This window comes from Colias philodice, chromosome 18 (assembly GCF_061535455.1).
Source record: "Colias philodice isolate Cphi_HAF_F1 chromosome 18, ilColPhil1 Martin Lab GWU primary, whole genome shotgun sequence".
Lineage (NCBI taxonomy): Eukaryota > Metazoa > Arthropoda > Insecta > Lepidoptera > Pieridae > Colias > Colias philodice.
Genome location: NC_143103.1, coordinates 1,271,773 through 1,299,696, shown reverse-complemented (window position 1 = coordinate 1,299,696; position 27,924 = coordinate 1,271,773). Strand labels below are relative to the sequence as shown.

At 38.3% G+C, this 27,924-nt stretch overlaps 1 protein-coding gene across 1 annotated transcript; it reads left to right on the top strand.

Annotated features, from left to right (window-relative positions):
- The first annotated feature begins 491 nt into the window (after positions 1 to 491).
- On the top strand, positions 492 to 27,849 carry pic (DNA damage-binding protein pic). Its single transcript, XM_089706617.1, has 23 exons — positions 492 to 657; positions 1,242 to 1,390; positions 1,609 to 1,874; positions 9,272 to 9,371; positions 9,568 to 9,673; positions 10,006 to 10,088; positions 10,346 to 10,499; positions 14,685 to 14,906; positions 15,669 to 15,831; positions 16,221 to 16,329; positions 16,948 to 17,150; positions 20,099 to 20,250; positions 20,679 to 20,850; positions 21,370 to 21,513; positions 22,154 to 22,277; positions 22,504 to 22,705; positions 24,094 to 24,227; positions 24,909 to 25,034; positions 25,452 to 25,601; positions 25,959 to 26,089; positions 26,405 to 26,571; positions 27,021 to 27,247; positions 27,730 to 27,849. The coding sequence occupies exons 1-23, from the start codon at positions 597 to 599 to the stop codon at positions 27,808 to 27,810; spliced, it is 3,426 nt and encodes a 1,141-aa protein (XP_089562743.1). The 5' UTR covers positions 492 to 596; the 3' UTR covers positions 27,811 to 27,849.
- Positions 27,850 to 27,924: the final 75 nt, after the last annotated feature.

The window sequence follows — 27,924 nt, the reverse complement described above, 5'->3', positions numbered from 1 at the left end:
AGAGTACATACGAACAGAAGCAAATATTCACAAATTTAAAAGATTATTAAGGAAACACCTTCTTCAGTCAATAGAATGCTAAAACACAAGCTCATAAATAGATATACCTATTCACTTAATATTATATTTTATAACAGAAAATAATATGATATAATATATTTAGTTATAGATAGATATATAGATATTTTATATAATAAATTTAGTTATAGGCTTGATCCCACAGACAAACTGCATGTGCAGTTTTGTGGGACTTAGACTTAAGTTATTGTAATAATTTGTAAGAATAATTTCAATAAATAATAAAAAAATAATAATAAAGCAAGAAATCTAGGTATTTACATGAATGTGGATTGTGTAATTATTTCCTTGGTAAAAATAATAATTTGAATTCAAACTGATATGAACCATAGACTATACACATACATTTTACCCAATAATCGTGTATCCGAATGTAAAAAAGTAGTAAACTAAAAATTAAAAAATTTAGTCTATGACAGCAGACAGTCTGACAGACCGCCGTTGTATTGTTTAATTTTGCGAAAAACAAATAAAATAAAATTAATGATTAAAAATTAGGTTTGAATAAATAATAAATCATGGCTTACCACTACGTAGTGACTGCACAGAAACCAACGGCTGTAACAGCATGTATTACAGGTAAACATTGTGTGAATACATATATAGTATTAAGTATTGTGTTTATTGAGGTTAGATATATACAATATCTGTCTGATGCTTATTAGATTTAAGCGAATTATTAATGATACTATTTTAAACGCAGTATTTTGTATGTTATGTAAGAGTAATTTTATAATATCACTGTGCTCTCACACTGCTCTTCAATAAAGTTGATCCGACGTTACATTTACCTTGAAAAGAGCGACAGCATTATCACAGCGTTTTAAAATGGAAAATTGTATACAGATTCAATCGGAAGTGTAAATCTATTCCATTGTTTACCGATTTCGTTATAACGACTTAATTAAACCTTGCTTAAATATATTCAATATGCCTATTGCGTCTTGGCGGCCCTTGAAGTGCATGCTCGGCTCAAGAGGATAAATTTAATCCAACATTTATAATGGATAACATTCTAATATTCTTTCATCAATAGAGAGTTATTATTTCTAATTCACCCAGGCTAGATTTACTACAGTTTTCACCTCATATTAATAAAGGTTGAGCTGTGTCACTGAATTACACCATACATCAATTTGATCCACAAAATTTCTTATTTTTAGGCAACTTCACATCACCAACAGACCTGAATCTGTTGGTAGCAAAGGTGTCACGTCTAGAAATGTACTTGGTGACACCAGAAGGGCTCCACCCCATGAAGGAAGTTGGGCTGTACGGCAGGGTAGCCAAGATGAAATTATTTAGACCACCAGTAAGTATACATTTTAATAAGACACAATTTCAAATTAACAGTGTTTTATGTTATTAATTTCTCATTGTTAAGTTCTTAAAACAGTGTCCATTTCATTCATTAATAGTTTTTCTAATCTAAAATCTAAGTTGGAAAGTATTTCATTTCTTATAGAATCTCTATTATTTCATCCACAAATGTATTCAGAACCAACTTAAACATAATTTCTAACATTTTAGTATGAAAACAAAGATCTAGTCTTCATTCTTACCGCGAGATACAATGCAATGATATTAGAATGGAGAACAGGGCCAAACGGTGATCTCGAAGTGGTTACCAGAGCGCATGGTAATGTCGCTGATAGGATTGGCAAGCCGTCAGAGAATGGGATTCTAGCAGTGATCGACCCACAAGCGAGGGTGATCGGTCTCAGACTGTATGACGGTCTGTTTAAGATAATACCTCTCGATAAGGATTCTACAGAGCTGAAAGCTGCTAGTCTGAGGTATGTTTTCTTTTAATAAATTTCCATTTAAGTATTGTTGTCTACGACGCTAAATAGGTCAGGCGCGGGGCAGCGGGGCGGCGTGCGGCGAGTGGCGGCGCAAGCGACGGCGGCGGGGAGGCGCGGGAGCGGGGTACCGCGGCTCGCGGCTCGACGGCCCGCGGCCGGCACTCATCAAATCGCTAGCGTCGGCGACAGTCGTTTTCTTTGTTTATTTTAAATTATTAATACCTATGTACTTAAAGTTCGCATACAAGTTTTTCTGTATTATCATAACGAAGTAATACATCATCAACCTCGAAAATAGTTGTTTTCTTTGTCCAATCCGAGACAAAATTGGCGACCGTGACAGGACGGCTACAATCTTCAAGAACATTCGATCGCCGTGGCCGGGCGCAGCGGAATTTTCCATTGGAGGGCGTGGCCGTGTGCAGCGTTCTACGTGGACTCATAATCAGGGGAGTGCCTTTCCTTTTTTCATAATTATTTCCCTCTTCATTTTGTGTATAAGGTGTGTTTAATTTCAAGTAAGTTAAACTGCTATTGCCTAAAACCGCGATAAGTTACTTGCAGACATAATCATAATTTGCTAGTGCTTATACGGTACTTATACGTCACTTGATTTGATGTTTGGGTATTTATTTTGCTATTTATTTTTGCTATTTATATAAAATTGCACGACGCATAAGGGTTAGTCATCAAAATACGAGCCTTTTCAAAACATTTCACGTCTTCATTATACCTACGTGTTAAATTAGAATAAATTTATTACGCCTTCAAGTCTCTCCACAAAATCGATCGCCGACGCTTGCGATTTGAGTCATACCAAGCCTCTCTGCAAACATGTATTCATAAAATAATTACCTACTTATTTACGTTAATATTATTGGCAACCACAAAATTATACAAATATTGTTGTGCACTCCATCATATTGCTTTCGCTTAAAATTTAAAGCACTTAAAGTACGCTGTTGAAATACGTTTTTATGCTTCAAAAATCATAACTATAAAACTATAGCCGAAATTCTTCATTGCTTAATAAACTTAAACTAAACTCCTTTGCTTAACATATTGTATACGTTTAATTAAATCGAAAATTTGCCGAACATTCCAGCTATCACGACAACTGCGCGTGACATTGTATCGGGAGGCCGGCTCCACGAGCTTACACCGTAGCGATCGCCGTGTGGCCGCCTATTACACCGCGCAGTGTGGAACGAATATTTCATCACAATTAACATAATTCAGTGGTTTGACATCAAGTATTTATTTGCTTAATTTATTATTTGTACTTATATAAAATGTCTGAAAATGATAACGTTAGCAAGTCAGATGCGGAACAAATACAATTTAGCGATTTAATCATAATGCGAGGTTCGTTAAAGGGACGTTTAACAAAATTTAAAAATTTTATTGAAACTTTAAATAAAATACCTGTAGAGAATATTTCTAGTTTGCAAATTAAAGAATTAAATGCCCGTTTGCTCAAAATTGAAAAGGTTTTTGATGAATTTGATAGGATTCAAACAAAATTAGAAATCGCTACTGATGTTCAAACTCATCATGATGAAAGGGACTTATTTGAGACTCAATTTTTTGTTTCTACGTCATTAGCTCGTGAGATTGAAGAGTCATACACAAATTACATTACTAAATTTAATGATAAAGACAACGACGCAACTAGTGATTGTAATAATTGTAATTCAAGACGGTCTTCAACAAGTAGTTGCAATCATTTGAATAATATAAGGCTACCAACTATTCAATTACCTACCTTTGACGGAAATTACTTAAAATGGTTAGAATTTAGGGATACATTTGATTCTTTGATAAATTCTGTTGATTCAATTCCAAACATTAATAAATTTCATTATTTGAGATCGTCACTTGTAGGCAGCGCTACAGTTGTTATAAAATCCATTGAATTTACATCTGAAAATTATAAGGTGGCATGGAAATTACTTTGTGAAAGATATGATAACAAGAAAATCTTAATTAATAATCATCTTAAATCTTTGTTTGGTATTGAATCAATTACTCGAGAATCTTACAAGGCTATTCGATATTTGATTGATCAAGTTTTAAAAAATTTACGCGCACTTGAAACCTTAGGCCAACCTACAACACAATGGGATGTTCTCATCATTTACATCATGTGTACAAAAATTGATACCATTACTTTAAGAAAATGGGAAGAACATAAAAATAATTCTTCTGATGAAGTACCTTCATTAACAGACTTCATTACCTTTTTGCGTAGTCGTGCCGATGTTTTAGAGACAATGATTGTTAGTAGGAACGAGAAGCGTGATGATCATAACAAATCATCATCTTCATATTATAAGAAATCTGACGACAACAAACCGTCGTATCAGCATAATAAACACACTAAAAGTTTCGTCACTTCTTCTAACACAAAACATATATTTTCTTGTCCATCATGCAACCAAAAACATAAAATATTTCATTGTGTTGATTTTAAAAGATTATCTCCTGAAGAAAAAACAAACAAGGCTAAACAGCTTCAACTCTGTCTTAACTGTCTCCAACGAGGCCACGTTGTTGATGATTGTCGATCAGGCGCTTGTAGAATCTGTAAACAGAAACATCATACTTTATTACATCAAACTCCTCAAAATAATAGTGATCAATCTAATAATACGAAAAACTTTAGTCATCCATCTGCCGCTTTATCAGCTAAATCTACTGGACAGGTGCTCTTAGGTACTGCTTTGGTGAAAATAATCGATCCTGAAAACAATAATACCTACATAGCCCGTGCTGTGCTGGATGGAGGGAGTCAATCTTGTCTGATGACTGTAAACCTGAAAAAGAAAATGGGGTTAGTTAGTCGTGATCCCGATACCTTAATAATATCGGGTATTAACAACATGCAAGTTCCCATTTCAGAGAGTTGCAATATAAAAATCAGTTCGTTATTAACTGCATTTCATACAAACCTAAACTGTCTAGTAGTGCCTGAGGTCACAGGCCAATTGCCTAATTTCCCCATCGATGTAGTAAGCTTAAATTTACCTAACAACATCCAATTTGCTGATCCTAAATTTTATAACCCAGCAGATGTGGATATTTTATTGGGAGCGGACATATTTTATGATCTCCTAATTCCCGAACAGATTTCACTAGGTGTTAAAAAGCCTATCCTTCAGAACACTAAACTTGGCTGGATATTAGCCGGTCGTAGTTACTACAAACCTTATAATAGAATCCCTCACAAAATTCATTGCAATTTTACAAAACAAATCAGTGAAGACCTTGCAAAGTTTTGGGCCTTAGAGGAACTTCCTTCTTCAAAATTTTCAGCCACGACTGACGAGCAATTTTGTGAGGAACATTTCCTTAAAAATACAAAGCGTTTGCCTAGTGGCAGATTTTCCGTATTAATGCCTCTTACCGAGATACCTGAAACTGCACTAGGAGATTCATATAACATGGCTGCCAAACGTTTTTATAATTTAGAAAAAAAGCTAAATAAAGATCCTGAACTCAAAGAGATGTATTGTAAATTTATACACGAATATGAAGCTTTAGATCACTTGACAAAGATTGATAAACCTAAATTCGGTAACTATATACCTCATTTTGCAATTTTTCGGGAAGGTAGTGAAACAACAAAATTACGTGTCGTTTTTGACGCAGCTGCAAAAACGTCGTCAAAAAAGTCCCTAAATGACATTCAGTGCATTGGACCCGTAGTCCAAGATGACTTGTTCAACATTCTCATTAGGTTCCGTCAGCATAAGTTTGTATTAACGGGAGATATACAGAAAATGTATCGTCAAATTGAGATACAAGAACCCCAACGTAATTTACAATTGATTTTGTGGAGAGATAACGACTCTAAGCCGCTTGAAGTTTTACGCCTTAACACGGTGACTTATGGAACTGCATCAGCACCTTTCCTAAGTACTCGTTGTCTCTTGCAGCTTTCTCATGAATGCTCAGATCCTATTATAGCTGAAATTATCAAACGAGATTTTTACATGGATGATCTTTTGACAGGGGCAGATAGTCAAGCAGAACTAGCTTACATCCTAAAGAACGTAGTAGATCAGTTAGATTCGTCATGCTTCCCATTGCATAAATTTCGTACTAATTGTACACAAATTTTCTCGGAATCTACAAACACAAATCCTCTTGATTTAGATAAAAAGTCTAGCGTGTTAGGTGTGTCATGGTCTCCTGAAACAGATACACTGAATTTTTCTATAAACATAAATGACAACACAAATAAAATCACAAAACGCATAATTTTATCGGAAACCTGTAAAATTTTTGACCCGCTCGGCTTACTCAGTGCGTGCACTATAACACTGAAAGTATTGTTGCAAAAGTTGTGGCTACAAAACTTAACTTGGGATGAAAGTGTACCAGAAGACATAAAGAAAATTTGGTTAAAAACGAGTCGCAATTTGCACGCACTACATTCAGTGTCTATACCTAGACACATACTACCTACAACTTATACCACTTGTGAACTTCATTGCTTTGTTGATGCCTCGCAGGATGCGTATGCTGCGTGTGTTTATGTCCGAGCGGTGAATAATGATTACGTAACAGTGAGCCTTCTATGTGCAAAGACTCGAGTTGCACCTATTAAGACTCTTACTATACCTCGTCTCGAGCTATCAGCAGCTTTACTGGGCGCTCGTCTTGTAGCAAAAGTCAGTGAAGCCCTCCGTTGCCCTATTAATAAAAAACTTTTTTGGTCTGATTCTACCGTCACCCTAGGATGGATAAAAACACAAACTAAAAATCTTAAAACATTTGTATGTAATCGAGTGAATGAAATACACGAACTTACAGATAGGGACTCTTGGAGGCACGTTCCGACCAATCTGAACCCTGCTGATATGGCATCTCGAGGAGTAGATCCGGGTTATCTGATTAATTGCTCCATGTGGTGGGAAGGTCCGGATTACTTAAAAAATACGGAGGAATCCCAATGGCCTGAAATTCCTAACACTAAAATAATATTACCTGAATTAAAAGCTTTACCTACCTTAACTAAACTTAAAAATGAAGAAAATTCTGAATTCGTAAGATTTGAAAAATACTCAAGTGCATTAAAATTAAAAAGAATATTTGCGTTTGTATTAAGATTTATAAACAACACAAAAAACAAAAATAATAAATATACTGGACCTCTAAAAGAAGATGAACTAAATAAATCACTTACCTTATTGATAAAATCTGCACAATTGATTTCTTTTGAAACTGAGATAAACCTAATAAAAAATAAAAAATTACTTACCTCGTCAAATTTAGCTCAGCTTTCTCCATTTCTGGACGAAAAATCCATTTTGAGAGTAGGTGGTCGGCTCGACAATAGCTCTTTTGATTTTGAGAAAAAGCACCCTATACTGCTTGATGGAAAACATCACTTTACGAAACTATTGATGCGAGCGGAGCACTTACGTTCTTTGCACGCTGGCCCTCAATTGCTCTTGGCTGGTTTTCGGGATCAGTTTTGGCCTCTCGGGGGGAGGACCCTCGCGCGTAAAATAGTACGTCAGTGTGTAATATGCACAAGATTTCGAGGCAAAACTATGGAGCCATTGATGGGCCAGTTGCCGTCTACCAGAGTCACACAGAATTACCCTTTCCAAATTTGTGGAACTGATTTTGGAGGGCCATTCCTTATTTCGTCTAAAATCGGCCGCGGGAATCGCATTTCAAAATGTTATTTATGTATTTTCGTTTGTTTTTGTACTAAGGCGGTTCATTTAGAGATTGTTAGTGATTTAAGTAGCAATGCCTTTATTTCCTGCCTCCGCAGATTTATTTCTCGTAGAGGAAAACCGAGTCAGATATTGTGCGATAATGCAACTAATTTTGTGGGTGCCAATAATGAATTAAAAAAAGCATTGCAGTCAAGCATTAATTCAATATATAATTTTACAGCAGAGGAAGGCATTAAGTTTATTTTTAATCCCCCTTATTCCCCTACTTTTGGCGGGCTATGGGAAGCAGGTATAAAAAGCGCAAAGTTTCACCTTAAAAGAGTTGTAGGTAATGCAAGTTTGACGTTCGAGGAGTTGAGTACGCTTTGTACACAAATAGAAGCTGTCCTCAACTCCCGACCCATAACTCCTCTATCTTGTAACCCCAATGACCTCTCTCCCCTTTCCCCAGGGCACTTCCTGATCGGCCGTCCACTGACATCATTGCCGTCGCCTCCTGCTGCTACAGAGAGAAAAATTAAAACCAGATACCAATTGATAGAATCCTTAAGAGAAAGTTTCTGGAAGAGGTGGCATAATGAATACCTATCAGAACTTCAGAAGAGAACGAAATGGCGCTCGCCTTCAGACCAAATAAAGGAAGGATCTATGGTCGTTTTCAAGGAGGATAACCTGCCGCCCATGAAATGGCGAATAGGAAGAGTGCACCGGTTATACCCTGGCAAAGATGGGATCTGCCGGGTTGCGGATTTTATAACAGTCAAGGGACTTCAAAGACGCGCATTAAATAAAGTGTGCCTCCTGCCACACGAAAATTCATTGGAAGAATCCTCGAGCCATGAAGACAACGCGGCTGTCTCTTCAGCTCCTTCCAACGGCCCCCCAGGATGTCTACGACGCTAAATAGGTCAGGCGCGGGGCAGCGGGGCGGCGTGCGGCGAGTGGCGGCGCAAGCGACGGCGGCGGGGAGGCGCGGGAGCGGGGTACCGCGGCTCGCGGCTCGACGGCCCGCGGCCGGCACTCATCAAATCGCTAGCGTCGGCGACAGTCGTTTTCTTTGTTTTATTTTAAATTATTAATACCTATGTACTTAAAGTTCGCATACAAGTTTTTCTGTATTATCATAACGAAGTAATACATCATCAACCTCGAAAATAGTTGTTTTCTTTGTCCAATCCGAGACAATTGTGAATGTTTATTTCATTTAATATATTACATACATATTTTCTTCTTAGTTTAAATTAAAGCAAAAAAATTTTACAGGATTTTTCATTCAATTTTTTTAATTCTTTAAATAAAAATATGACTAAATGGCAACAAGTATGGTTTTTAGCAAACAGTGTTAAAGTTAAGTGTGCATAGTTGATTTTTTTTTTTTTATTAATATTGTAAAATAGAACAATTTGTATGTTTGGTTGAACATGGTTATCTAGATCTTATTTGAATTGAAAAATTATTATTTACTAGCTTTCCGCCCGCGGCTTCACCCGCTTTGTCTAAAACATAATAAATTACTAAAACCTTCCTCTTGAATCACTCTATCTATTAAAAAAAACCGCATCCAAATCCGTTGCGTAGTTTTAAAGATTTAAGCATACATAGGGACAGAGAAAATGACTTTGTTTTATACTATGTAGTGATCTTTGTCAGCTAGTCTACCATTACTAATATTATTAACAATATTTTTTACAGGTTGGAAGAACTGAATGTGTACGATTTAGAATTCTTGCATGGATGTGCCAACCCCACTTTAATATTAATTCACCAAGATCTCAATGGAAGACATATAAAAGTGAGTTGTAAATTTGTTATTTTTCATTTAAAAAAATCTGGCATAAAATAGTATTCTGTTTTTTTTATACTGTGGTTAAAGGAGTGGGATTTAGCTACTGCTATGGCTTTTCTGCTTAGTGAAAACTTTTTGTATACATACATTATTTGAATACATTTTTATCTTCTCATATAATGTTTTATTTACCTATTTTTAGACACATGAAATAAATTTAAGAGACAAGGAGTTCATGAAGATACCATGGAAACAAGATAATGTTGAAACTGAAGCATCTATTCTTATACCAGTGCCAAGTCCTTTAGGTAATTATTTATATTAATTGTGTTGTTGTTTTACTTTTCAACTAGCTGCACTTCGCGGTTTCACCCGCGTGGCTCCGCTCCTGTTGGTCTTAGCGTAATGATATATAGCCTATAGCCTTCCTCAGTAAATGGGCTATCCAACACCGAAATAATTTTTGAAATCAGACCAGAAGTTCCTGAGATTAGTGCGTTCAAACAAACAAACTCTTCAGCTTTATAATATTATAGTATAGATAAAGTGTCTCTGTAGAATAAAAATAAAAGTTTGGTTTTACAAATATTTGTTTTTTTTTTATATTTATTCCAACATTAATGTTTTATTCTTATTTTAGGTGGAGCTATAGTAATTGGACAAGAGTCCATAGTGTATCATGATGGCCAGAGCTATGTGGCTGTTGCACCTCCACAGATAAAGGTAAACTTGAAAAAAAAAAAAGTTTTTTGCTCTTGTATTTTAATAATCTTTCATGAAAAGTTTTTCAATATAATATGAGATGAAAATTTATTATTTGTAAATATTTTTAACAATATATGAGAACATTGCATCACATATATGGATAGTTGGTAGATTGGAAAAAAAATGAATTCGCACTTTGAAAAGTTTACATGCATTGAATTTGAATTATTTTTATCAATCTCTAAAAACTCCTTTAATTATAATCTTCAAACCAGATGACACCAATAAACTGCTACTGCCGTGTGGACACGCGTGGTTTACGATATTTACTCGGTGATATAGCTGGTCGTCTCTTTATGTTATTATTGGAATTATACGAGCGGGTCGATGACACCCATGCTGTAAAGGATCTGAAGGTGGAACTGCTTGGTGAGTATACAGCTTTAATATTGCAAATAACATTTTTTCAAGGATTTTGTCTAATCAAATTGAGAGCAATTAATTACTAGAAATTTTCTGTTACCTAAGATGTCAACTGTATTAAAAACATGCATAAAAAATGATTATGCATAATATTTTAAAATGAGACTCGCAATAAACAACAATTTTTCCTTTTTAAATAAAAAAACCTAAAATAAAATGGAATTATTTATTTATTTATTTATTTAACACTTTAATAATTGTACAGAAGCCTTAGAACTACTTACACAATACACATAGAACAGAGTACAACTATTTTGGCGGCCTTATCACTTAATAGTGATCTCTTCCAGGCAACCACGGTAAAAGGTAAACAAGCAAAAAGATCACTAATTGGCGGGACGAGAACAGAAAAAGAATAATTAATAGCAAGAAAACAAAAAAAAAAAAAAATAATATATATCTACCTTAAATAATACATATCCATATACAATATCACATATACTATACATATACATACACAATATATAAATATACATATACATAAATAAAATAAACAGATATACATACCAATTACATATTATATAATAAACATAAATAAATATATACTTAGAGGGAAACACACTGATATTGAATAAGATAAAATTATTATACGAATACCTCTATATCAATATCTATATATAATATCTAATACAGAGTACCACGTACATATTGTAACATAATGAAAATATGAAAGAAAAATAAAAAGTTAATAAAATATTACTGGTCCGGATCAGCAGCGGAAAGAAAATGTTGTCGCACAAGATTTTTAAAACCCGAAGGGGTCTGGGCTTGACGAATATTTAATGGCAGAGAGTTCCATAACTTAACTGATATCGCTGCAAAAGACTTGCCATAAAAATTTGTGCGTCGGCTTGGAACACGCAAGATGAGTCTATCCTCAGAGCGAAGTGAGTAGCTTTCACTGTGCAAGAAGGAAAAATTGGACTTGAGGTAGGAAGGAGCGGAGGGATTAAAAAGGATACGGAACAGTAGTTGCAAATAGTGTAGATTCCGGCGAAGTCGGATAGGGAGCCACTTGAGCCTTTTCCTGAAAGAAGAAACGTGGTCATATTTTCGAAGGCCGAAAATAAATCTAATACAGAAATTTTGGAGACGCTCAAGTTTATCAAGATGCTCGACTGCTAAATCAGGAAAACATGCATCTGCGTAATCAAGTATAGGAAGGAGAAGGGATTGTGCTAGCGTAATTTTGGTAGGAATAGGCAAGAAGTTACGAAGCCGCCGGAGCGTAGCAGAATCAGCATAGATCCTACGGCTTAATTCCTGAATATGGTGAGACCAGGACAAGGTTTGGTCAAAAACCACACCTAAGTTTCTAACTACCGTTTTGTAAGGTATAACAACGTCACCGATTTTGATGTTTGGCAAAATACCCCAGTCGATTTCCGAAATTAGATAAGGACTACCGATTATGATGACATTGCTTTTAGCTGGGTTGAGTTTTAGTCCAAATTCGTTACACCAGCTGGTTATGTTAGCTAATTCGGAATTGGAAAAATGGATAGCCATAGGTAAGTCAGCAAGGGAGGACTGGGTGTAAATCTGTAAGTCGTCAGCATACATATGGTACAGAGACGTCAGCCGGGAACATAAGGAGTTAATGAAGATGGAAAAGAGGAGAGGAGACAAAACGCCGCCCTGAGGCACACCGGCAGAGACCGCACACCAAGATGAGTACTTAGTATCCACCAAGGCCTCCGGCCGTGCAGGTAGGAATGGAACCAGTCAATTACGGAAGGAGAAATGTTAAGAACACGCAGCAGACCCAGCAGTACGTCAAAGTCCACAGTTGTAAAAGCGTTGCTAAAATCTAAAAGAGTAAGTACTGTGAGCTGCTTATTGTCCATACCAGCACGAATATCGTCAGTAACCTTGACCAGGGCTGTAGTCGTACTATGACCGGGACGGAATCCGGATTGAAAATCACTAAGGATATTATGTTTGTTCAGGAAAGAGGTAAGTTGCTGATGTATTATACGTTCAAGGACTTTGGATAGGAAAGGTAATATGGAAATTGGACGGAAATCTGAAAAGGAATTCGGGTTGGATTTTTTGGGTAAAGGGATGACTTGAGCATCTTTCCAAACAGTTGGGAGTGTACCGGTGGACATGGAGAAGTTCAGAATGTGAGTAAGGGAGGGAATAATGATATCAAGGATGGGAATGATCATAGTACGGCTAACAAGGTCACAGCCAACAGCACTTGATGAGATGGACAATATGTTTTTCTTAACATCCCGTTCGGAGACTTGCTTAAAAAGGAAAGGAGGATAAGCAGGAGTAGGAAAGGTGGAGAGGTTTTTGAGAGTACGGTGTTTCATATCGGGGTCAAGCGAGGAGGATGATGTAAAGTGCATATTGAGTTGGCTTATATCAATAGTATTAGGAAAAGCATTAGACTCTTTACCAATCCCCAAGCTTTTCAGAAATTTCCAATTTGTACCTGAATCACCGCTCTCAAGGGATTTGTGGATATGGCGTCGCTGAGCGTCTCTACACAATACATTGCAACGATTACGTATCCTATTATACTTTGCCCGCGCTTCATCCGTTTGTGCGGTTTTTAACTTAGACTTGGCACGGTTTCTTTTTAAAGAAAGAGATTTTAATTCCGGAGTAAGCCAAGGTGCCGGTGTGTGCTTCTTTTTGACAGGTCGGAGTGGCGCAAATTTGTCGTATAGATTTAAAACAAATGTGTTGAATAAGGAGACTTTCTCATCTATAGACTGCGCATCAAACACCTCTTCCCATCTAATGTTTTGCGCATCGCAGCGAAGCAAATTCACGTCCATTCCCCCAAAATTACGCAGCAAAATGGTAGACGGTTTAAGTTTCGGAGAATGGAGCTTGTAGGAAAGGTAAATGAGGTCATGAAAGGAAAAAGCATCGGCTGAACACTGACCATGCTTGGATATGAAGTTGGGTAAGGAGACTATCATTAGGTCAAGTAGAGAAGGATTGCAGCCAGGAAAGTAGTGAGTTGGATTTGAGGAAAGGGCATGGAGATTGTGGGAATTCAGGATGGAAAGCAGCTTATTACTACGGCTATCACCTTTAAGCAGACAAGTGTTGAAATCACCCATGAAAATTAAATGCTCATATTGGGGAGAGAGGTAATCTACAAGGGTTTCGAAGGAGGAAAAGTAATCTATGGAGAGAGAAGGACAATAAAAAACACCAAGAAGGATTTTAGCTTGCGGCAAAAGGACTTCAATAAGGAGATGTTCAGTGGAAGAAGCAGGAGGAGGTTGCGAGGAAGAGCAAATTAATTTAAACGGAATGTGAGAGCGAAGGTAGATAGCTACTCCACCACCGCCCTTGCCAACACGATCATTGCGTATAAGGTGAAAGCCGGGGAGAGAATAAGCTGAGGAGGAATGACACGGCTTGAGCCAGGATTCTGATACAAGGATGGCATGGATATTACTTGATATAAACGATGAAAGCATGTCGGGATAATGTGCCGGAATACTTTGCGCATTAATATGGATGGTATTAAAGTTTTTAGGGACGTTGTTGAAAAAGGAGTCAAGGGTAGCATCTAGAGGAGGGGAAATAGCACTGTGAAAACTATCATCACTACTGAGAGATGAATTGGACCAGTGTGAGAAAAGATCATCATTAAAATTCAAATTTGTATCGACTGACATTTAAATATAAATAAATAAAAAGTATATGTATAAATAATAAATAAGTTATATATATTTGTATGTTATATATTAAAATATTCATTGTATAAAACAGTAGCTTTATGTACCTATCCATACTAATATTATAAATGCGAAAGTAACTCTGTCTGTCTGTTACTTAATCACGCCTAAACTACTGAACCAATTTTAATGTAATTTGGTATGAAGATATTTTGATACCCGAGAAAGGACATAGGCTACTTTTTATCCCGGGAAAATGACGCAATCCCGGAAATCCCACGGGAACGGGAACTATGCGGGTTTTTCTTTGACTGCGCGGGCGAAGCCGCGGGCGGAAACCTAGTGTCCTATAAAATAGCCAAACAAGGAAGTGATCAACTGAAGCAACATTTCCAAAGTTTACCATTAATTAGAAGTTTTATTCCAGGTGAAATACCGATCCCCGACCAAAGTTTATGATTAATTCAGTCTTTTATTCCAGGTGAAATACCGATCCCCGAATGTATGACATACCTCGACAATGGTGTTGTCTTCATCGGTTCCCGTCTAGGGGACTCCGCCCTCGTGCGTCTATCTGCGAACCGCGATGACTCCAACCAGTATGTGAAGGTCATGGAGACTTTCACAAGCCTCGCTCCGATCGTTGATATGTGTGTTGTGGATCTGGAGCGGCAGGGACAGAATCAGCTTATCACTTGTTCGGGTAAGTTTGGAGTTATCTATACTAATATTATAAAGCTGAAGAGTTTGTTTGTTTGTTTGTTTGTTTGAACGCGCTAATCTCGGGAACTACTGGTCCGATTTGAAAAATTCTTTTGGTGAAGGCTATAGGCTATATATCATCACGCTACGACCAACGGGAGAGGAGTCACGGGGGTGAAACCGCGCGGAGCAGCTAGTTTCTAATAAAATAAACTAGTTAAAAAAGTAGTTTTAAGTATATTCCTGTGGCAATTTTATTTCTATAGATTCATGTATAAACTACTTTGTATTTCTTTTACTAATGTATGTGTTTATGTCCATACATTTACAGTCTTGGCGTAAATGTCAGTGTTATATTGTTCTATCTCTTTAATGGCTGTTGTCAGTCAAAAGTACAAAAAAATTATGTCAAAAAGTGTTATCATTGTATGTGTCAGTGCTATCATTGCAGCTTATGTGGAACTGGCCATAAGTTACTAAATATGTTGAGAATATTACAGGGTAAAAAAAATAATTGTACCAAATAAATATTTTTCCTTAAAACTATTATAAAAAAAATGTATGCGTGTACTAGAGTACACACTTAAGAAGTGAAACTTCTTTATGACCTTAAAAATGTCACGAGTATGGCGTAACGCAAAAATGTCACGCGTACGGCGTAACGCAAAAATGTCACGCGTACGGCGTAACGCAAAAATGTTACACAAAATTTTTGTCCAACCTCGATAAAGAAGTTTTACTTCAACAAACCTTCCATCCTCAGGTGCGTTCAAACAAGGTTCCCTACGTATTATTCGCAACGGTATCGGCATACAGGAGCAGGCCTCCATCGATTTACCAGGCATTAAGGGAATGTGGGCGCTCACATTGGCACATAATTCGCCGTACCATGATACACTTGTGTTGGCGTTTGTTGGACAGACTAGGTAAGTGTTTTATGGGCTTTTTAATTTAAAAAAATGGTAGATGTTTGAGACAAATGGTAACAAAAATTGTACATTTACACTGCTCTTATAATATTATTAGTTTAGATGTGATGAAAGTATAAAATATGTATTGATCTTTACAGTTTTAACAACATGCTTAAAATTAAATGTGATATTTTTTTACTTTGCCAGTTTTTTAGCATATAATTTCTTTTTGTCTAAGTGAAATAATACACAAAATTGGTAGTCAAAGCATGTATGGTGTTATTTTACCTTCATTTTCTATAGTACAGAGTAATTTGGTCCTTCGAGTCTGTCAGGAATTTTACGTAAAACTAAACATGTAATTCGTAAGAAATAAAGAATCTGATACAATTTTTATTTTACAGAGTATTAACACTAAATGGAGAAGAAGTAGAAGAGACAGAAATCAAAGGATTTGTGTCAGATAGACAAACATTCTTCACGGGAAATGTCTGCCATAACCAACTTATACAGGTATGTCATTTAGTTGTTTTATAGCATTTATTTTTAGTTTTATAGTATTCAAACGGTTTATTTAAAATAAGAAATTTGAAAAAAAGAGAAAAAAAAATTGATCACGAGGCGAGATTTGGATATAAACATATTTTAAATTATAAGCATTTACAAGTGTCAACATAAAATAAGAATATGATGATAATGTGATTATAAAAAATATTTTGTGCTGCTAATCTAATAATAAAATAATGCCTATAAACATGTTCTTACCCAAATGTATGTGTGTGATATCAATTACACTTTTTTTTGCATTTTCAAATTCATAATTAATTTTTAAGCTATTGCATAGCTTCTATCGCGGGCCTTGAGCGCGGGGACCGAATCGAGAAATTAACGAAAAAACCTCACGCTTCCCACTCCGACGGGCTCGGAGGTGTGACTTGAAGGCATGCTATGCAATAGCTTTACCGCGGCAGTCCCCGAGTGCCACACGTCTTTTTTGTTTGTTTTAATAACTCAGGCCCCGGAAGCACAGACACAATAGAAAATCTATTGTGTCGTGGACCGATTGGGCCGTTCGGGGCTCAATGGGCTAATGTGTATTGTAAATAAATCTTTCCATTTCTTTTTTCACAGGTGACGGACGAAGACGTGCGTCTGGTAGCGCGCGACGAAGCGGGCACGGAGGGCGCGGGCGCGTGGCAGCTGGCGGCCAGCTGGCGCGTGGGCGGCGCGCGGGCCATCTCCGTGGTGGCCAGCTCGCACACGCGCGTCGTGGTCGCCGCCGGCAACCGCCTGCTGCTGCTGGCCATCCGCCGCCGAGAGCTGGCCGTCATCGCGTGAGTGTGCACAAGGCTTTATGTTTGTGTTAGGGCCCGGGCGGCCGTACACGGCCTGCTTCAAGCAGTTGCGACCGCTTCGAGCCGTCAACTGCGCAGTTGGTAGAGAGCAGTCAACAACCGATACCTCGAGCAGTCCGTGTACGTCACTCAGCCGTTAACTGCTCGAGCTGGCCGTGTACTAACGCTCTTATGGTGAGAGAAATTGATGATCGCGTGAGTGTGGATGCGGCTTTATGTTCGTGTTGTGTGTGGTGATCGCATCAATGTAGAGCTTTATTTGCAAGAAATAAACTATTGAAGAAGAAAAAACGTTTATTCAATGGCATTTAGCCACATGAAATAAATTTAAGAGACAAGGACACACAAGGACATTACTAGACTACAAGCCCGCATATGAAAAAAATATGGGTCAAATGAACCACCAGGGGTCATACCTAGAACGAAAGAAGAGCAAAAAATAATAAGATTCATCACTATGCCGTCACTTGTAAGCTGTCCAACTGAGTGCAGATGAGAATTGAAAAGTACAGGTAGACTCGGTAAATTTTGGTCATATATTTTTGTACGGCATTCTTAACCATCGATAGATCCATTAAAAATAATAAGAAACCGCTCAGTGCCGTACAAAAATGTTGGTCCACCAAGTCGGAATTTTTATTTAATTTCCCAGAGTTACCGGGGGTAAATTTGGTCATTTGACCATGTACGGCATCTGTGTCATACTATTGCTATACTGCTTTTAATCCATTATTCCGCAACGCCGTACAAAAATCATGGGGACAAGGGGAAAAAATCGAGAGTTGCAATCCCCTCTCTTTCCCCACTCCAGGGGGTCATTTGACTAAGTACGGCTTCGGTTCCAAAACATTATCTAGCACTCAAAAGTACTATTAAAAGCAATGCCGTCAAAAAATAATTGTTCTTTTAAATGTATACCAATAATCATCTTAATTTCATCGAATTCTTGATATAAAGAGCTGTAAGGTCATTTGACCCTGTACGGGAACTTTTTTTTTTAACATGATATTGTAAAATTCAATTGTTGTATAGTATTGCCGTTCAAAAGAAACCGTTCTAAAAAAAGTTATAGAGAAATGCAAAACCAGAAATTTTGTTGAAGTTTAAACATCGTAGATTAATGAAATATAATAGTTTTCTACACTTTATTCGTTGTTTTAAATAGTATAAACATAGATAAATTAGGAAAAAACGATGCCGTACATTTTTGTGCAGACCACATCTTTTAGGCTGATGAAAGCGACGAAAGCTACAATTTTAAGGGTGCTTTATGGCCATTTGATACAGTACGGCATTAACATATTTTTACCCAACTACGGCAAAGCAAAAGGAGGGTTATGGTTTTGACAGGTCATGTATGTATGTTCATCTATTCCCTCGTAACTTCTAAACTACTTATCAGAATTCGACAAATGACATATCATTAGAAGCGTCTGAATTGTTCACTGGATAACCAGCGACCAGCTAGCTAAAGGCTATATGGGGTTTCACAAAATCTAATGTGGCGCCCTCTAGCGGACAAAACATACAGAGTAAAAAAATAAAGTTAAGATAAATATGCCGTGTTTGGTATCATTTGAAAGCGCTTAACTTGTACATTTTGAATATGTATATATTACTAGCATTTGCTTGTGACTTTACCTGTATTCATGGGCTGATTGCATATAATTCACATCTTTTCGTTCATAGCTTTTTTATTAGTTCATCAATTTAACGGAGTCCATTCCACTTGACTCCGACTTTCCAAGGTGATAATTAACCACCTCGAGCTTCTTAATATTAATGTATATTTATATTTTATTATCAAAATATAAAGCAAACATTTCGTTATATGGATTTTTTCTTTTTCAGATTTTTCCCCTTTGAACCAACGAAAATGTACGGTACATGAAAAAATATTATCTATGCATAAAATACTTTAAAAATAAATTTATTTCGTGTTGTGTCAAATGACCCCCTGGAGTGGGGAAAGAGAGGGGATTACAACTCTCGATTTTTTCCCCTCGTCCCCATGATTTTTGTACGGCGTTGCGGAATAATGGATTATAAGCAGTATAGCAATAGTATGACACAGATGCCGTACATGGTCAAATGACCAAATTTACCCCCGGTAACTCTGGGAAATTAAATAAAAATTCCGACTTGGTGGACCAACATTTTTGTACGGCACTGAGCGGTTTCTTATTATTTTTAATGGATCTATCGATGGTTAAGAATGCCGTACAAAAATATATGACCAAAATTTACCGAGTCTACCTGTACTTTTCAATTCTCATCTGCACTCAGTTGGACAGCTTACAAGTGACGGCATAGTGATGAATCTTATTATTTTTTGCTCTTCTTTCGTACTAGATATGTCCCGTGGTGGTTCATTTGACCCATATTTTTTTCATATGCGGGCTTGTAGTCTATACAAAAACAATATTGAAAATACTTATATGTATTGAAAAATACACATTGAAGTGTGTAGTCTGTGAAACGTAATGCCATTAAAAGGGGAAATCACTTGGTGAACATCTGTTCAAATTATAATAATGTAAAAATTATAGCGTGAATATGATTAATTTGTTATGTACGTGGCAATGTAAAAAAATTTGAAGGTTTCGCAAAACAGCGATATTGTATGGCGAAAAAAACAACTATAAAAACATCATTCGTGTACTCAGATTTAAATTTAAAATATACATTATTACTGAGACAACCAAGTAAGATTAAAAAGCAACATATAATCTTCTTATATATAAAAATGAATCGCAAAATGTGTTGGTAAGCGCATAACTCGAGAACGGCTGAACCGATTTCGATAATTCTTTTTTTATTATATTCCTTGAAGTACGAGGATGGTTCTTATGTAGAGAAAACGTAAATATTATGTACCACGGGCGAAGCCGGGGCGGACCGCTAGTAAAAAATGTATTTTTCCTCAGCGAGGTGTGCATGGAAGAAGAAGTGGCGTGTCTAGATCTCGGTCCTGGTGACGAAGAAGCTTTATTGGGCGTGGGTCTGTGGACCGATATATCTGTTAGAGTATTGAAGTTGCCAGATCTTAAGCCGTTGCACACTGAGAAGTTATCTGGAGGTATGTTTATAGTTATGTGCATTTTAAGTGTTAGTACAGTGTATATTTTAGTGTATGTGTGCTAATGCAATGATTTTTTTATTATCAATTGCTCATTTTGATAAAACCCCGTGAAATAAAGTAAGATTTAAAAAAATTGCTCATTTTTTTTTGTAACGTTGATAACATGTGCTACAAGATGTATAATATGATGTGTTTAATTTAGTTTTGGCTAGACGTTACAATCTGGAAATCAGAAAACATTTAATATTCCTATTTTACATAAGGTATTTTATTTAAAGTGTTACAAAAATGAAAGATCAGGAACTTTGTCATGTGTGTACATTTTCTTCACTCTATCCCAATAAACAAAGAAATGTCTTTTTTTTTTAAAGCAATTTTGTCTTTTACATAATATTACAATTTTGACATTATATTATTATTTCTAGAGATAATCCCAAGATCGTTACTCATATGCGTACTAGAAGGGGTATGCTATCTCCTATGTGCTCTTGGGGACGGTTCAATGTTCTACTTCACTGTAGACCAGGAGACTGGAGCGCTGTCCAATAAGAAAAGGGTCACTTTGGGCACGCAACCCACTGTGTTAAGGAGTTTTAGGTGGGTCTAGTTTTGATATTATAACTAATCTATACTTCTATACTAATATTATAAAGCTGAAGAGTTTGTTTGTTTGAACGCGCTAATCTCTGGAACTACGGGTCCGATTTGAAAAATTCTTCCGATTTGTTAGATAGCCTATTTATCAAGGAAGGCTATAGGCTATATATCATCACGCTAAGACCAACAGGAGCGGAGCAATGCGGGTAAAACCGCGGGGCACATCTAGTAAGATCACAAAAAAGGCAGGCTATTATAATTGGTCACCAAAATTAATTATTAAGTTTCTTGCTGATTCTCATCAGACAGAAGTTTTAATGAAGATGTGTTAATTTTCTTTAAACAGTTTTATTCCATAGAATATATTATGTAGATCATATTTCAAATTATGTCACCAAATGTTGTTATAAGAATATCCGGTACTAAATTTTTGCGTATGTATTTTTTACTGACCATGTGTTGCCAGTATAAAAAAAAAAAAAAAATCATCTATTTATTTCTATTTCCTTCATTCTACAGGTCGCTATCAACAACAAACATATTTGCATGCTCTGATCGACCAACCGTGATCTTCTCGTCGAACCACAAGCTAGTATTTTCTAACGTCAACCTGAAGGAAGTGACGCACATGTGCTCGTTGAATGCGCAAGCGTATCCGGATAGGTGAGCTAGTTTTACTATTAATAGTTTGTTACACTTCTTGAGTTAGGATAATGAATTGTAAAATATTCTAAACTTAGTAAAAACAGGGTTTAAGTGGGCGATCTAGTTGAAGCATAAGTTTTATTAATTTCTGTTAATTCTAGTGCTTGCACAAGTGTAAGTGCTAGTCCTTGTGCAAGTGCTCTTGCAAGTGCAAGTGCACGCGTAAGTGTAATATTAAATATTCTTGCAAGTGTTTGCGCAAGTCATTATGGTTGTGCTTGCGCAAGTGCAAGTGCTAGTGTTTGCGCTGGCGTGCCATGACTGAGGCCTATGTCCAGCAGTGGACTAACATAGGCTGATAATGATGATGATGATGATCATAGAGATCTAGAGAGATGCCAATCGCTTGCGCTGAGTACGAAACCTGGTGTCTCATTACAAATTTACGCACACAACTGCAGTAAACAAAATCAAAACAATACTTCGCGTTGTGTGCGTGTCATCACACAAAAATATGAGAGCGACTAGATTCGCACACTAGATTGTAAGTGATGTACGTATACAGCACCGTTCCAGCTTGTTCTTTTTTTGGGCATATTACCATAATATCTCCCTTTAGTTTGTGTGATCTGTGATGATGTTATGTGCGTGTGTGCAGTCTCGCGCTGGCGACGGACAGCACGGTGACGATCGGCACCATCGACGAGATACAGAAGCTGCACATCCGCACCGTGCCGCTGCACGAGACGCCGCGCCGCATCGCCTACCAGGAGGCGTCGCAGGTGATTACTTCACTTTCAGTTTTCTCAACAGTTTTCTGTGCTGTCTAATTTTTTTTGTGCAATTTTTATTGACATGGCTATTGATGCTTAAAGACAACTAAACAGATTCTGGTATCTTATTTTTTTCGAATGGAAGATTTTGTTACATTGACGTTTAAAGAGCAACTAGTTTTTGCTGGAACAACACATAAGGAAAATTTACATAATTTTTTTTATCTTTTTTTAGACGTTCGGCGTGATCACGATGCGCGTGGACAAGCTGGAGTACACGGGCGGCGCGGCGGGCGCGGCGGTGTGCGCGCGCGGCTCCGCCTCCACCGCCGCCGCCGCGACTAGTGGGGCGCCGCCCGCACAGCCGCGCCACGCCCCCCCGGCGCTCGACCTCGAGATACACAACCTGCTGCTCGTGGACCACCACACGTTCGAGGGTGAGTGTGGAGCTCCCCTGCATGCGGCGTGCTGCAGAGAGCGGCCAAACTGCATGCGGCGTGCTGCAGTTCGTAGCCGGGCTGCATGCGAAGTGCTGCAGTTCGTAGCCGAGCTGCATGCGAAGTGCTGCAGTTCGTAGCCGGGCTGCATGCGAAGTGCTGCAGTTCGTAGCCGAGCTGCATGCGAAGTGCTGCAGTTCGTAGCCGGGCTGCATGCGAAGTGCTGCAGTTCGTAGCCGAGCTGCATGCGAAGTGCTGCAGTTCGTAGCCGAGCTGCATGCGAAGTGCTGCAGTTCGTAGCCGGGCTGCATGCGAAGTGCTGCAGTTCGTAGCCGGGCTGCATGCGAAGTGCTGCAGTTCGTAGCCGGGCTGCATGCGAAGTGCTGCAGCTCGTAGCCGGGCTGCATGCGAAGTGCTGCAGCTCGTTGCCGGGCTGCATGCGAAGTGCTGCAGCTCGTAGCCGGGCTGCATGCGAAGTGCTGCAGCTCGTAGCCGGGCTGCATGCGAAGTGCTGCAGCTCGTAGCCGGGCTGCATGCGAAGTGCTGCAGCTCGTAGCCGGGCTGCATGCGAAGTGCTGCAGCTCGTAGCCGGGCTGCATGCGAAGTGCTGCAGTTCGTAGCCGGGCTGCAAGCGAAGTGCTGCAGTTCGTAGCCGGGCTGCATGCGAAGTGCTGCAGTTCGTAGCCGGGCTGCATGCGAAGTGCTGCAGTTCGTAGCCGGGCTGCATGCGAAGTGCTGCAGTTCGTAGCCGGGCTGCATGCGAAGTGCTGCAGTTCGTAGCCGGGCTGCATGCGAAGTGCTGCAGTTCGTAGCCGGGCTGCATGCGAAGTGCTGCAGTTCGTAGCCGGGCTGCATGCGAAGTGCTGCAGTTCGTAGCCGGGCTGCATGCGAAGTGCTGCAGTTCGTGGCCGGGCTGCATGCGAAGTGCTGCAGTGTGTGGCCGGGCTGCATGCGAAGTGCTGTAGTTCGTAGCCGGGCTGCATACGAAGTGCTGTAGTTCGTAGCCGGGCTGCATGCGAAGTGCTGCAGTGTGTGGCCGGGCTGCATGCGAAGTCCTGCAGTTCGTAGCCGGGCTGCATGCGAAGTGCTGCAGTTCGTAGCCGGGCTGCATGCGAAGTGCTGCAGTTCGTAGCTGGGCTGCATGCGAAGTGCTGCAGTGTGTGGCCGGGCTGCATACGACGACGCGTCCACACGAGCTAAACGCAAAGGCATCGTGTACACAAGACACTGCGGAGTACGCGTGCGACGAAGAAACTGCGTGATAGTAACATTACTATCACACACTATAACTGGACTAGCGTGCATACAAAAGTAACGCAAAGGAAGTAACTTGACCTTGAAATAACTCATACAATTCATAAAATAAAATTTCCCTATTCCCCCCACAGTGTTACACGCGCATCAGCTACCATCGAGCGAGTTCGCAATGTCACTAGTCTCTTGCAAGCTCGGCGACGACCCGGCGCACTACTACGCGCTCGGCACAGCTATACTCAACCCGGAGGAATCTGAGCCGAAACAGGTGAGCTCGATACAGTTCTACAATTACACATTTTCGCAATTACAACTTGTCACAGTTGTAAAATTACACATTTTCGTAATTACAACTCGACACAGTACTACAATTTCACATTTTCGTAATCACAACTCGACACAGTACTACAATTTCATATTTTCCTAATTACAACTCGACACAGTACTACAATTATACATTTTCGCAATTACAACTTGTCACAGTTCTACAATTACATATTTTCGTAATTACAACTCGATAAGGTTCTACAATTACACATTATTGCAATTACAACTCGACACAGTACTACAATTTCACATTTTCGTAATTACAACTCGAAACAGTACTACAATTACATATTTTCGTAATTACAACTCGATAAAGTTCTACAATTACACATTTTAACAATTTCAACTCGACACAGTACTACAATTACATATTTTCATAATAACAACTCGATAAAGTTCTACAATTGCACATTTAAACTAATAATAATAATAATACGGGCATTTCTCCGCAACTCGACGTCTTTGCGCCTATTTTGCGTGAAAACACATTTAAACTATTACATAGTTTCAAAATTACACAGTTACTTTGACTTTTAAAGAATCTATTCAATTTTCAGACACATGATAACATGATTCACATATCTTTTTTTATATTTATTCATGACATTTTTACCAATTTCAGGGTAGGATAATATTATTCCACTGGTCAGAGGGCAAGCTGACACAGGTAGCAGAGAAAGAAATCAAAGGCGGTTGTTACACACTAGTTGAATTTAATGGAAAACTACTCGCCTCAATAAATAGTACAGTGAGTATACGGCTTTATTATTTAACGGTTTAGCAAGTTTTTTACTTGTGAAAACATTTCAAAAATGGTTGAAATTGTTCAATAAAAATGATTTTAATAATTAACTTAACAATTCTGTTTACCTATAGGTATCAAAATTTAATATAATTTCCAGGTATGGCAGAAAATATCAGATTTGCAAAACTTTTAAATTTTTGTCCATCCAACTATTTTATGTATCTTCCAAATTCTTATAACTTATAAATAAGAAGAAAGAAAATAATCCGAAATATATTTCATATTTCATCACATTGTTTTTATAAAAAGTGGAGAAATTCGTTATTTTATATGCAAATAAATCTAACATATATCAACTATTTTTTGAAGAAAATAGCTAACTTGTATAAGAAATAATCAAAACATGTTACAATTTTCCAGGTAAGACTATTCGAATGGACGTCAGAGAAAGAATTACGTCTAGAGTGCAGCCATTTCAACAACATAGTGGCGCTTTACCTTAAAGTTAAAGGTGATTTCATACTGGTCGGAGATCTCATGCGGTCCATGTCACTGTTGCAGTATAAACAGGTGAGGAGAAATAAAAAGATTTTTTTGAGTAGATGAGGGTAGGAGTAGAATCAAATTCTTGAGGAAAGGCTCTGATGTCGAAATCTGTACATTTGAATGTTTGTGAAATTATAATTAATTCATACCGATAATGATTCTCTAAAAAACAAATTACTTTTCTAGAAGGATTTTTTTTGATAATACTGCATATTTTATTAACCAATGTAAATAAACGATACAGTAAAAAGTAAAAAATGTGCAATTTTTTTGTAGGTACGATTTTTTTATCAGCCTAGATTTTTGTATTGACATTTCTAGATTGGTTTATAGTTACATATATTTTTTTAACAATTTTTCCAAAAAATCATTTAATTTCAGATGGAGGGTAGTTTCGAAGAGATAGCGCGCGACTACAGTCCGAACTGGATGACGGCCGTGGAGATACTGGACGACGACACCTTCCTCGGCGCTGAGAATAGCTTCAATTTGTTTGTTTGTCAGAAGGATAGGTGAGAAACATATTTTTTCTAATAATGCCCCGGGAATGGTCATTTTAAGGTTACATTATCGTACTCAATATGTGTTTAATATAATTGTTTGTGTTCAGGTTTTCGACTTTTGTCTGTATTTTCAAAGATGTTTATTTTGTCGCTATAAAATTAAGTAATAGAAAAACTGAGGTTAAGCTACGGTTGGGGTGGTCATGAATCGGATGGGTGACCTTTTTTGCAATTGCTCTTCATCTTATTTGTTTGGCACCGTTAGTTTCGCGATTCAAACTCACACTTGACCGGTTTTTATGATTGTTTTTTTGTTTTGTGTAGTGCGGCGACGACGGACGAGGAGCGGCAGCAGATGAGCTACATGGGGCAGTTCCACATCGGCGACATGGTGAATGTGATGCGGCTCGGCTCGCTGGTGGGGCAGAGCGCCGACACCGCGGCGCCCGTCGCCAACCCCGCGCTGCTCGCCACCGTCACGGGCGCTATATGTGAGTGCCCCGCCTGCCCCGACAATATCAGCTGCCCCATCTGCCCCGAGTCCCGACAATATTATTGCCCCATCTGCCTAGACAACATTAACGGCCCCATCTGTAATCTGCTACTGCCTCTTTTATTGTTCTTATAGTGACAGTTCTTTCGTTGGCCGCTGTTATATTGACATCAGTGTCAGTATCAGGTTATTACATTGTTAATGCCAGTTTTCAGCCATACAAGAGAGTATAAAACGTTTTTGACGTGACAACGTCTTATAATTCGATAGAGCCGGCTGCACGCACGAAAAAACATGACTCATGCGGCGTTACCTCGCTCTGAGGCGTTCCGTAAGGCTTGAAGTGCGAGCGAGAGCGCGGAACGAGCGACAAAGAAGCACAATCGGACGTTGTCACGTTCAACGTCAGTTAACCGACTTTACAGGCAACCAAGTTTTTTTTTCCAGGCCTAGTAGTCCAACTGTCCCCGGAGCTATACGAGTTCCTGCACCAACTAGAGGAACGTCTGACCCACGCTATCAAGTCCGTGGGTCGTGTTCCGCACGCGTTCTGGCGCTCCTTCAACACGGACATCAAGACGGAGCCCGCGGAGGGCTTCGTGGACGGAGACCTCATTGAGAGCTTCCTGGACCTCAGCAGGGAGGTGCAGCAGGAGACTGTGCAGGGGCTGCAGGTATACACACACACTGTCACACAAATAATACATGTTGACCGTTTTCCCCCAATTTCAAATCATTCTGCCAAAAAAAAACATGATGATCAGTCGTCAAACACTAAATAAAAAAGAGCGTGTGTGCTTAGCATCAGAATTCCCTAACAATAAGAAACATGATCGGTCGACAAACACTAAATAAAAAAGAGCGTGTGTGCTTAGCACACGTGTGAGAAGTGAAACTTCTTTCGCAAGATAACAAAATCGTTGCCTTATTCCATGACTCTAAATTTTGACTGTTCGCCCCCAATAATTCAAAAATACAACCCTTTATTTCTCCTACATTTTAATCATTCAGAATTAGAACACAAAAATCGTGTCGATCAATTGATAAACCACGCAGCTACAAGTTCACGACTAAAAGCAGAAAAACATACACTATGAATAATTGAGAATTTCTGTTTTAAAACAAATGGCTTTACAAATGTTATTTTTCATTGCAGATCGACGATGGTGGTATAATGCGGGATGCGACGGTGGATGATCTAATCAAGATAGTAGAAGACCTTACGCGAATACACTAAATACTTAATGTTCTCTTAATAAATATTATATTTAATTCACTCTTGTTTTATTTGTTACCCGACCACGAAAATATGTCTCAACTAAATAGCACTATTAATAAGTAATATAGGATT